The sequence below is a fragment of the Chenopodium album genome, chromosome 6, assembly GCF_948465745.1.
Source record: "Chenopodium album chromosome 6, dcCheAlbu1.1, whole genome shotgun sequence".
Taxonomy (NCBI): Eukaryota; Viridiplantae; Streptophyta; class Magnoliopsida; order Caryophyllales; family Amaranthaceae; genus Chenopodium; species Chenopodium album.
The window spans coordinates 53,243,075-53,256,211 of NC_137839.1; the positions used below are offsets into that span (position 1 = coordinate 53,243,075).

Here is a 13,137-nt window from a genome sequence, read left to right on the forward strand (position 1 = left end):
AGTGATGCCTTTTGGATTAAAATATGCTCCACAGATATTTCAAAGAAGAATGGATAATATTTTTTAGAGAACTTAATCATTGTTGTTTGGTTTACGTAGATGATATTTTAATATTCTCAAAAGATTTAGAACAACATATGAATGATCTTAAAGTTGTAACTCAAAAATGTGATGAGCATGGTATAATCCTTGGAAAAGATAAATGCATTTATGCTAAACAAGAAATTGAGTTTTTAGGATTAGAGATTAAAGTAGGACAAATAATATTGCAAAAACATATTCTGGAAAATATTGAAAAATTCCCAGATAAAATTGAAGATAGAAAACAATTAGAAAGATTTCTATGATGTTTAACTTATGCCTCTGATTTCCTAGAAAATCTTGCTCTGTTAAGAAAACCATTACAACAAAAACTCAAGAAAGAAATAACTTATGATTGGAAGGAAAGTGATTCCAAAATTGTTCAAGATGTCATGTGTAAAGATCTTCCTGTACTAACACTACCTACTAGTGAAGATGATTTTACCTTGAAACAGATGCTAGTAATGAGCACTGGAGTGTTGTGTTAAAAATCAAAGAAGGAGAAAGACTTTGCAGATATAGCAGTGGAAGTTTTAATAAAGCTGAGTTAAATTATCCTACCATGAAAAAGGAAATCCTTGCAGTCATTAGAGGGATCGAGGAGTTCTTAATCTTCTTAGCCCCTAAATAGTTTTTAATAAGAAAAGATTGCAAAGGCATACTTGGTTTTGTTAAAAAGAATTTGTCTAATATGCAAGCGTAAGGGAGACTTTTGCGTTGGCAATTATGGCTTAACCAATTCTCTTTTACGGTTGAACATATACAAGGATCGGAGAATTCATTGGCAGATAGTCTGACTAGAGAATCAGCTAATGGCAAAGAAGCACAGGACATCAGAAAAAACTCTTGCCCATCAACTAGAAAAGATGGAGGCAGAGAGAAAAACTCTTATTGAAGAAACAAATAAAGCAATAGAGCAGGTTTCACCCTCCACTTGGGCTTGATGGAGGTCATGATTGTTTCATTAAAAAAGAGATCTTGAGATGGTTTGATTAAGAGTTGTAATGTACCAGTCCGAAGGTTCCTAATGTACGAAGTAATGGTCGAATATAATACTAAATAAAATAAAAGATAACAATTTTAGATTCTGGTGCGATTTAGTTGTACGAAGGTTGTACAAGTTGTATGATGTCTATGATATATGGGGAAGTAGAATAATGTTCAACAGTAATTCCAGACTTGGTACTATGTCAATTCATCCACATTCTCTGGAATGGAGGGCACCATATGCAGCGGAACACTACAAAGCTTGGGATTATGGAATGGTTCATAAAATTGTACCATTTCCTGATAATAATACTACTTTCGTTGAGAAGCTCACAAAATTTCAGAGGTATATATTTAGGAGAATTTATGAGGAAACAAACTACAAAGGTAGAGTTGAACAAGTCCAAGTCCAAGTGCAAAGTGCAAACATTGAAAAGGTTGAAGGAAAAGTTAGCTCTCCACATTTCCTGATCATGTTTCATCGCAAAGTCAAAGATCCAATCTGCATCCAGTAGAGACGAGTAAAAAATCCTATGGAGGCAAGATCTTATGGATTTTTCTATATTGCTCAGTATCTTAACAAGTTCATAGCGATAGAGGAAGAACCACCAGTCATAATACATGTGGGAAATACCACAATAGTAGGACAGAATGGTTAAGGAATTATTTAGAAGGAGTATTACATGGCGAATCAGTATATGATTATCTTGAACAAATTGAAGCTGGGAGATATTTATCCTTAGAAGGAAAAGAGCATTTATTAGAGATCTTTGTCACATGGGATAAATCATATGCTACCAGATGTGTGATGGATCTCGGTATAGAAGAAGATAACCAAATGTATGTCCATTATGAAGACAGTTGGACAATAAAGGTGGTCTACAAGATATGATGGAGTCTTGAGCCCGCACCAGCAATAATGTATTCTACTTTTACTGTTGTAGCACGTTTGATTTATTTTAAAGAATATTTAGAAAAGCAGTGAACGATATTCACTTGCTGAGTCATTGTTTTCTGTAAACCATAGAAAGTGTCGATGTCCTTTGTGAGCCTTCCCCTATATAAAGGGCATTAGGCAAAGAAGTGAAGGCAGGCTTGAAGTGAGTTGGCTAGAGCATTTCTAAAAACAAGAAAATTCTCTTAAAAAACTCCTCACCTTAAAAGACAGATTGGTTCTCCATCTCTCTTAAAGTAGAGAAAAACTCTGTTTCTTGTCATGTTTGATTAGACTTTCTGTTTTTAATTTTGTAACAAATGAGTGTTGTAATATTTTCAAATTCAATAAAATAATTTTCCTTTCAAAAGGGAACGTTATCCTCTCAAAAACTTATATCTCAGATGAGTTATTTTTATGTTTAAAATTAAAGTACCATTACAAATACAATAGAGATTGTTTGAGTAGAGACTATGATCTAAGGTAGTAAACGAATTAGATATGTGTATTGCCTGGTCTAAGGAAGACGGGGTTGGGGTTAGCTACCTTGGTAAAGCCAGAAGCTCCGAACGCCAGAGGTTCCATTGTTAACTAAGTTCAGGTATTGGTCAAAACTCTCTAAGTAAAACATTTTATATTGCGAAGCATGGTGGGCTATTAAATATAAACACTAATTTGTTTAAGATATAAGTAGTAAAGCAGTGATAACTAGTACCAATAAAAGTCATTTAAATAATTATTAGATCGAATTATAGTAAAAATTAGTGTATTATTAATAACTGTTATTTTAAATTAAGGTGCTGTTATTAATTTATCAATTACTGTTATTGATTTATAAAGTACTGTTAAAAAAAAAAGCTAATGTCACTTGGTTTTGGGTTGGGTAACCTATACCGGTTAGCGGTCCATCATTCCTCTGAACCTATATATAAAACATTGGGAAAGATATTGCTACAAAAAAAGGGTCGCATGAAAGATAAAAAGGAGTTTTTTTTTTTTTTTTTTTTTTGGGGGGGGGGGGTGGATAGCCTCAATAATACATGATACTCTCAATCTAACCGAAAATGGATGTCATGCACATATCATATGAGAGCAAAAAAAAAACACAGTAAACAAAAACAAGAATTTTAAAATTATACACATACTCATGTATCATGGTTTCAAATGTTTTATCCCCACAACTACAATAGAAGCCTTGAATACAACCGCAAAAATGTCAAATTTTCAGACAACACTGATTTGAAATTGGAATTATCCTTGGACAAAACTCCAATTTATCATCAGTTAGCTTGCGGTTTGCTAGAAAAAGTTCCTAGTACTCTATTCAATGGGTTCGGATACTACAATGATTGAGATTCGAGGAACAAGGGAGAGAGCATGATCAAGGAGGGGTATTTGAATGAGAAAGGTTGCTTCACTATTTTCACCAACCTAATCGTACTCGATTAAAGTTGAGTTGAGAATTGGAAGAGAGAATTTTTTTTTAAAATGGTTTAATTTTTCAATATTTGGAAGGTGCACAAGAACCATAAAAATGTGGAATCCCTTTAAGCGAATATCTTACAAGAAGCCTCCATTTAGGGGTCGTTTGGTTCGTTAAAATGGATTAGAGTGGTACGTAATCTAATGTTAGGGAGGTATGGATTAAATCCCATAGTAGTTTGAAGTTGTTTAGTTTATATGGAGGTTTTTGGTGAATGAAATGTGAATCTTAGGGGTTGGGTGGGGTGGGGTGGGGTGAGGTGGGGTGGGTATGTAATTCTAGGGAGTTGGGGTAGAGTTATAAGTTAGAACCATCTTGGTATCAGGTTTCATACCAAAAAAGCCTAACCAAACAATAAAATGGATGGAATGGATTTTAACTCCGTTCCAAAAGATCCAACCAAATGACCTCGTTATTTTGAGCTTTGGGCATAGCAGAGAAGGAGTCAGAAGAGTAGAGCATAATTCAATTGAGTCAAGCAGAGTAGAGCCGAGCCGAGCATATTTCATTATTATTATTATTATTGTTGTTGTTGTTGTTGTTGTTATAATAATAATAATAATAATAATAATAATAATAATAATAATAATAATAATAATAATAATAATAATAATAATAATAATAATAATTGTTGTTGTTTTTGTTGTTGTTGTTGTTGTTGTTGTTGTTGTTGTTGTTGTTGTTGTTGTTTTCACTATTATTATTATCGCATAATTATTATAATCATTAAATATTATTATAATAATAATAATAATAATAATTATTATTATTATTATTATTATTATTATTATTATTATTATTATTATTATTATTTAGAAAAGCTGATTTTAATTATCCCACCTTTGACCGGTTGGCAAATAATAATCCCACTTATTGATTATTATTTAATAATTCCACCTTTGGAGTGCACCTTCTTTTACTGGTCCCTAACCTATTGATAACCGGTTAAATAGGTTAACATAACACTTTTCTTTTCGTGATTCATCCAAATATATATTTTTTTTTAGTTTTTTAAAAAATTAAATTTTATTAACTATAAATAAAAACTTAATATTTTTTTTCCCTTTTTCTCTTTCCTTTCTTTTCCCCTTCTCCTGCCCCTCTATTAATTCCGACAACCTACCTTGATTAAAAAAAAAATCCGGCAACCTAAACCCAACCTCCTCCTCCATTGAAACCGAACACCCAAATCCCCACAGCCAACCACCCCTACCCAAGAAAAACCCCACCCATGAACCAACCACTTCCACCAGTAAAACCACACAAATGGCCGGTGAGCCCCACCCACACAAATGGCGAGCAAACCCCACCTATGAAACCAACGTCTCCTACCTACAAAAAACCCCACCCATAGGCCACGACCAGCAAGGCAGCAACCCCTACCCACGAAAATCCCGCCTAAGTTCGACCACCCCACCCACGAAACCCCCCACCCCCAAAATTGCTTCCCTTATGTTGAAACTAACATCCAATCTAACCTTACTGCTTGAACCCAACGTTGATAAGGAAAATGAGTGTGTACCTGCCCATGTTGTAGGAAGAGAGAGAAATTGAGGTGGGAAGGGAAGAGGACGTGAGAGAATTGGGGCTGACTGCTATGGAAGATTAATGAGGGAAAAAAAAACTTACCAATTTTTTAGGTTACCGGTCGACCAATAGAAGAAGATGTACCCCAAAGGTGGGATTATTAAATAATAATCGATATGTGGGATTATTATTATCTGCGAACCAACTAAAGGTGGGATTATTAGAATCAATTTTTTCTTATTATTATTATCATTGAATATTATTTATTTATAATTGATCTATTATTATCATTGAACATTATTTATTTATAATTAATCTATTATTATTTTTATTATTATTATTATTAAAAAATAATATTTATTATTCTCTTTAAATATTAGTAAGTATCTTTTTGCTGTTGAGGTAATTTCCTCTTTCGAATTTTTTTTGTTTTATTATTAGATATTTGAATTTATATAAATTTTTTGTTTTAGAATTATGAAATTGAAATCTGGATTTGAATTTTTGTAGGGGAAGATAGAAAGGAGAAATTTTCCATTGAAGGGGCTTCTGCCTTTTTTTTTTTTTTTTTTTTTTTTTTTTTTTTTTTGGAGATGCTGGTCAACTATCAAATTACATAAAATCAATTACAAAATCTATAACTATTAAAAGTGAGAATTTGCAAATTTTGATCCCCTTAGTAATAGTGTGGTACCCTCAAAATGTACGACTTCTCTTTTGCCCATGAACTGCAATTGCATGCTACTTTTCTATAGTAGTCTTCCTATTATACCCTTGAAAGTCACGTTACCCGTGCCACATGGAAAATTACCCTATTGTCATTTGTTAGTGTACTCTAGCTATTAGAATTATTGGGTGCTTTATACTTACAATACGTCCTTTTAGGGAAAATGGATTATCTTCCACTCATTTTCAACTGTCTCTCTTGATCTCCTCCTCTCACTCTCTCTTTTTTTTGACGGGAGAATGGGGGAATTTTATTACGTCAAGCTCAAAATTTCAAAGGTTATAGCATCGGATGCACAATCCGGCACCTCTTCCAACCATACACACATCTCATCAAACATTACACTACTTTGAGCAAGTCTATGAGCAACCCCATTTCCTTTCCTACCCACATGTGAGATAGAAAAACAAATACAAAGATCAGCAAGATGGAGAATATCTTTAACAATCAAGCCAAATCTTGTGGTCTGACATTTCTTGTGCTTTACATGCTGATAAAGCTTCAAGCAGTCAGTTTCGAGAACAATCTTCCTGAAGCCAGCCTCAATTGTTATTGCAAGGGAGTGTCTAGCAGCGAGAGCTTCCCCAACATCTGCCTCGAACTCTTCCTTCAACCTTCAGCACAAAGACAGAAGTACATCTCCAATATGGTCTCTCGCAACACCACCAATTCCAATTGTCGCATCTCTAAAGCATGCCACATCAGAATTAATCTTACACAATTCAGCAGGGGGAGCTTTCCACGAATGATCAGTGGCAAGATTTGAGACAATAGAAGGTGCTTTCACTTCATTTGCTTTTTCGTATTCGCCCACAAGATTGATGGCACGCTGGATCACAAGTTCAACCTTAATATTTTTCTTTTCAAAACACCATGAGTTCCTCTTCAACCATATACCCCAAAGCAAACTCCAAAGAATATCCCACCATTCCCTTTTCTTGTTGTTCTTTAGCATCTGGGAGCAAAAGGATTTAAAGGATAGCGATACTTCATTATCTATTTCTAACCGGAGAGGGGAGTAATGCCATATGGCTTTGGCTGCAGAACACAAGAAGAGGGTATGCATTACAGTTTCGGGTTCCTCACCACATATAAGACACATCTCATCAGAACAAATGCCTTTTTTCTTCAGCTTGTTGCGAACTGGGATTCCCCCGTGGAGAGCTCTCCATCCAAAATTTTTAATCTTTGGGGGCACATTTGCACTCCAAAGATTACACCAGATTTCATTTGATGGAGAAGCAGAACAAGAAGCGCCAGTAGCTCTTGTTGTTTTCAGCAGGGAGAAGTAAGCACTTCTGACAGTAAAGCTTCCTGACTTTGAGTGCTGCCAAGTCCAGCAGTCATTTTCAGGGAAGGAAGGCAGAGGTATCTTTTTAATTTCCTTAATTTCCCACTCCATAAAGACACTCTGCAGCAAGTCATCTTTCCAAGCACCCTCCTGTATCAACTCACTAACATACCTCGGACCAATACTGTCAGCTTGAGGCCTTTGCAAAATTCTGAAGTTTGGCAAATTAGGAACCCAGGGGTCTCTCCAGATGTCAATTGTGCTTCCCGTGCCCACCAGTTTGCAAGCTCCCAAACCCACAACCTTCCTAGCAGAAAGAATAGACCTCCACGTGTAGCTTGCATTTGATGTTACTTTGGCAGACATTAAATCCGAGTTAGGGAAGTAATTCTGCTTTAAAGTACGCACCATCAGAGAATTGGTATTAGTGAGAAGCCTCCAAACCTGTTTTGCTAGCATCGCCTTGTTAAAACACAAAAGAACACGCATCCCTAGTCCCCCTTCTTTCATAGACACAATCATCTTTTCCCATGCCACCCAAGCGGTCTTGTATTCTTCTCTTTTCTGACCCCAAAAGAAACCTCGACACATTATTTCAATTTCTTGGAGAATACTTACAGGAATTTTGAAGCATTGCATTGCATAGGTAGGGATAGCTTGGCAATTGATTTTATGAGAACTTCTCGACCAGCTTGTGAAAGAAAACCACCTTTCCAACCTTTTAGCTTTTTCCAGACCCGATCCTGAATAGCAGAGAAAATTCTTTTCTTAGAGCTCCCTAGGTAAGTAGGAAGCCCGAGATATTTGTCATGTCCCTCAACGGCCTTAAATGATAACTTCATCTAAAGCGTATTCTTCTTCTGTGGCTCAATATTTCGGCTAAAAGAGACCTCCGATTTCTCCATATTCAGTCTCTGACCCGAAGCAGTTTCATAAATGGAAAAGATGTCAAGCACATTGTCAACCTCTTCTTCATTTTCTCTTATAAACAGCAAACTATCGTCAGCAAAAAACAAGTGAGATATTGGATCCACTTTTTTGCCAATTTTAACCCCATGAATAGATTTTTTCTTCTCAACATCTCTAAGGAGTGTAGATAGTCCCTCTGCACATATAATAAAGAGGAAAAGTGACAAAGGATTGCCCTGTCGAAGCCCCCTGGAAGGGAAGAAGCTCCTAGACAGTTGCCCATTCACAAGAATTTTGAAAGAAGCAGAAGACACGCATTTCATAACAGTCGTAACATAGCTACTTGGCAGCCCCAACTCAAGCATCATACGTTCTAAGAACGTCCACTAAACCCTATCATAAGCTTTGCTCATATCGAGCTTGAGGCCCAAGAAACCATTTATTCCTCTCTTCTTCTTCCGCAGGTAATGAAAGCATTCATAAGCAACAAGGATATTATCAGAAATTAATCGCCCCGGAACAAAACCACTCTATGACTCATGGATGATATCCGGCAAAACAATTTTCAATCTATTCGCAAGCACCTTAGTCACAATTTTGTATATCACATTACACAAGCTAATGGGTCTATAATCCACAGGAGACTCACATTCTTTTTTCTTGGGAATTAACACAATGTAAGTCTGGTTAATAGACTCAATATCACCCCCATTATTTAAAATGTCCAAGACAAGATCAATAATATCGGAACCGACAATATTCCAAAATTTCTGATAAAATAAAGCACACATACCATCGGGGCCTGAAGCTTTCGTAGGGTGCATCTGATTTAAAGCTTGGGTGACTTCATCTGCTCGAAAAGGTTCCGCCATAAAGCTATACATGGACTCTGAGACACGAGGTTCCACAAGGTCAATGATGGGGTCAGTTACCACCTGGCAAGATGAACCAAAGAGGTTCTCGAAATGGGCAACAAGGACTTCATAAATTTTCTCCTCTTCGTTAAAACTGTTTCCTGCTTCATCTGATATAGACACGATGTTGTTTCGATGTGCTCTCTGCTTGGCTTTAGCGTGAAAAGACTTCGAGTTCTTATCACCATTTTTAAGCCACTCCTGTCTACTCCTTTGTTTCCAGTATAATTCTTCTCTCTCCTCAAGCTCATCAAGTCTTTCATCAATGGCTTTCATCTGGGATATGATCTTGGAGGTCTGCTCTTCTTCCATACATTTTTCCATTTGAGATTTTAGCGTTCTCATCTCTTCAGCAAAGTTGCCGAATTTTTTCTTACTCCATGAGCCGAGTTTTCCTGCTGTTTTACACAAATTTGCACTCACATTTCCTCCTCCCTCCCACGCTTCTCTAATTATATCCACACAAGACTCTTCTCGCAACCACATCTCCTCAAACCTGAAAATTCTCTTTATCTTCTTTTTCTTCACAGCATGAATTTTATCCTTTACACAAATGAGCAAAGGAAGGTGGTCCGACTTCCTTTTTTCAAGGCAAGTCACATATGCCCCAGCAAAAATTTCTTTCCAAGTATACGGGTAGCCTATAAAGCCCAAGTCTTTGAGACTACAATTGTTCAGAGAGTCACGTAGAATGGCGGCTTCAGAATATTTAAAGTCAGCTCCACCTTGCTTCTCTGTTGACCACAACATCAGGTTGAAATCACCACCACAAAGCCACGACATGAGGTGATCGTCTGCCAAACTGTCTAAGAGAGCACCAGTTTTATGCTTATTCTCGGCCTCTGGAAAACCGTATACTCCTGTAAATCTCCACATGTCCCAGTCTTCACACTTCATGTGAGCATCTATGTGATTTAAAGAAAAGGACTGGATAGAAACATCCCACTCCCTTCTCCAAAGCAGAGCCAAATCGCCACTTCTTTTCCTTCCATCCCCTACACATCCTACTGCAAGCATCCATGTGAATTTTAATTTATTTTTGACACTCTCCATCTCACCTTGGCTAAGCTTAGTTTCTTGCAAAAAAACCAATCCGGGATTTTCCGTGATAACAATGCGTCTAAGCGCATTGACTGCCCGACGACTCCCCAAACCTCGGCAGTTTCACGATAGAATGATCTCATTTATCACCGAGGGCCCAAGTAGTGGAGCCCGCCACCAAATCAGTCATGTCAATGTCAATGTATGCATTCCTCAAGCTATCATCAATAGCAATCTTCTTTTTTCTGCCCTCACCATCCCCTTCATCACAATTCCCTCGTTCACCCTCATGCTCCCCTCTTTTTCTAGTGTTTCCTGTATTCCTAGGAGGATTACCACTGGCTGTATCCTTTCCATCTTTCAGTATCACCACTTTTGCTTTCTTTTTTAGTTGATAGTTCCTTTCTATCCCCCCTGTATGACCTCCTTCACTCAGAGCTGAACACTCCACCCGTGTGTTCTGTTTATTAGATTCTGTCACCTCACCTTGCGGGGGATTAACTGCTGCCCCATCCACTACCCCTTTGACAGCCTTAACACTCTCCTTAGCTTGATTCTTCTCCATCTCCAAGGACACATCGTTCAGGTTTTCAAGAACTGCATCTAGCTGCGCTTTACTCACCTTCTTCACAGGTGCCTTAAGCTTTGTAATGAACAACGCCTTTGCAGAAGATGAGTGAGTCTCTGACCCTTCATTCACAATAACACCTCTGTTGGTTTTCCAAGGAAATGCTTTCAACCATCCCCCAAATTTCAGGTTTGGATCATATTCATCCTTGCACCCATCACAATCATTTACACCATGGCCTATTTCTCCACAAAAGAAACAAAAAAGAGGTGGTTTCTCATATTTGACATCGAAAAAATCTTCATAACCACCTCGCATTTTCACCTTCACTTTATGTAACAGAGGCTTAGTGACATCAATCATCACTCTAATCCTCACCGATTTATCAATCCCTATATAGCCCGAGCTCTCCAGTTTCACAAACCGACCAATTTTATTTCCTATGGCTTCCACATTTGCAATGTTAATTCTGCCTTTGAAAGGGAGATTGTATACTCGAACCCACATTGGAATTTCGTATAAATGGACATCTACCGGCTTCACATTGTCTTCAATTTCTCCAAGCAGAATTGCGTGTGTATCAAAATTCCAGGGTTGCTTATCAAGAACTCTTTTTTTGTCCCTCCAATGGTGGAATTAAAACATATAGGTATTTTTGCCAATGTTGCTAATTTCCAATCCGTGCTTAGGTTGCCATACATTCTTCATAGTTGACATAAAGCATTGGAATTCTTGTAACCTGAAATTCTCCCCCTTTCTCTAAGTAACACCCTAGAAATTCCTTCCTTTTAAAATACTTGTTTTACTCCTTTTAAAATACGAATTAGGAAAATCTAAGACATTATTGCCACCGTGAAAATGGCTAAGACAAATATCAAAGACACACAGCGGAAGACTATATTTAAAACCATTTATAATCAACTTCCAAGTCAAAACCCAACGAAAGTAAAGTAAAACCAAAGTTAAACAAAATCAAACATAGTCAAACAAAGTCAACCTACAACTTGGAACTATTGTAGGCCCTTATTAAAACCGATTCATACCAAAACCTTTGCGTTAGTTGCAATCATAATAATAAATAATTATTATCATTATTATTTTACTGTTGTTGTTGTTGTTATTATTATTATTATTATTATTATTATTATTATTATTATTATTATTATTATTATTATTATTGATATTATTATTGATATTATTATTATTATTATTATTATTATTATTATTATTATTATTATTATTATTTTAAAACTTCTCTCTCGTTTGGGGCGATTAGGGCTGGGTGTAGGGTGGGTTTCCGACACTTTTTCAGCGGTTTTAAGCGCCCTCAAGTCCGGCGAAGGTAACTCGTGTCACTGACTTCAGGTCAGGCATGATTTTGGTGGTTTCCATGTTCCATTTGATGCTATTTTTTGGCATAATTCAGGCAGTTTTCTGGCATTTTTGGTGCAATTTTGAAGTGTTATTTTCAGGTAGCTTCAAAGCTAGTTTGCGGACGACAATCAGGTGTTTTCAGGCGGTTCCGGTGACTGTATCTTTGGTCAGTTTTTAGGCTATTTTTATGGGCAATTTGGCTTCGTTTTAGGCCTGATTTTGGTCCGTTTGGGAGGTTTTTGGATCATCTTTTGTTCAGTTTGTCCTGGGGGTTAAGGGGTAGGTGCAGGGCTGTGTTTAGGCTGCATTTAGGCTATTTCAAGCGAGTAATGAGGTTACTTGTTTGCTGGTTTTCTTGTCGTGGATTTTGTTCGTTTTTACAGCTTTTTGTTCAGCTATTCGCGACCTTTTCTGCAGGCGTTATTGTAGGTGTCATTTGGAGTGCGCCTATGTTAAAGCATGTGTGAATATGCTTGCCACTCATAGAAAGTGGGAATTGACATAATACGATTAGGGACAAGGAAAGTAGGGAGCCACCAACAAGTTTTTAAGGAACTTGTAAACCGTTCACGGATCATTATAAGGCAATCACGAGAAAGGGACAACGATAGGCAACAAGGATTCACCTGTGAAGGTTACACCCCATTCATAATCCATGAGATTACTAACTCTATATGGTTCGGAATCACGAAAGGAGGATCAGGGATAATGGTACGAAGTGAGTCATGGAGTCACTTTTGCCCGTATTGGCCTCTACTCGATTCTTATAGTGAAAAGTGATTTCTGTTATCTCAAAGGCATACAAATAAAAATTCAATTTTCTCCAAACTATTATTAAGCTAAATTTGTTGAATATTAATGCAACACATAATTCTAAAATATTTGTGATCACTTGATTAAACAATAAGATTAAAAAGAAACCTAAACCGGTTGTCCAAATTATCTTATGAGGCATGATTTTCAATTACATATTCCCTTTAAACATGCAATATGGTGATCAATAAATATAATAGAATAAACATTAATATTGGAAGCAATTTAACAACAATAGCGTTAGTCAAATCAAATATAAAATAACCTAATCATGATACTAGCAAAATAAAATAAGTAATTAAATTAATTAATTACTCACATTTCGCGCGTTCCTTCAAATTTCTACATCATAAATAAATTTTTAGTAACTTCAATAAAAAAATATAAATCAAATGGAAATTAAATTAAATAAATGTAGAGTTGATTTGGTCCAAACCCTCAGTTTTTTGTACCTTTCACACCTTGGTTTAAGGACGGAACCTCGGGTG

General features: G+C 36.5%; 1 protein-coding gene across 1 annotated transcript; it reads right to left on the reverse strand.

The window, feature by feature from the left end:
• Window positions 1–8,469: 8,469 nt before the first annotated feature.
• LOC145636957 (uncharacterized) lies at window positions 8,470–9,906 on the reverse strand. Its single transcript, XM_081688487.1, has one exon. The coding sequence runs from the start codon at window positions 9,904–9,906 to the stop codon at window positions 8,470–8,472; it is 1,437 nt and encodes a 478-aa protein (XP_081544613.1).
• Between the last annotated feature and the right edge of the window lie 3,231 nt (window positions 9,907–13,137).

What these genes read in the sequence shown, in the direction of transcription:
- LOC145636957 (XM_081688487.1), bottom strand. Translation starts at nt 9,906, where the DNA reads ATGGAGAGTGTCAAAAATAAATTAAAATTCACATGGATGCTTGCAGTA.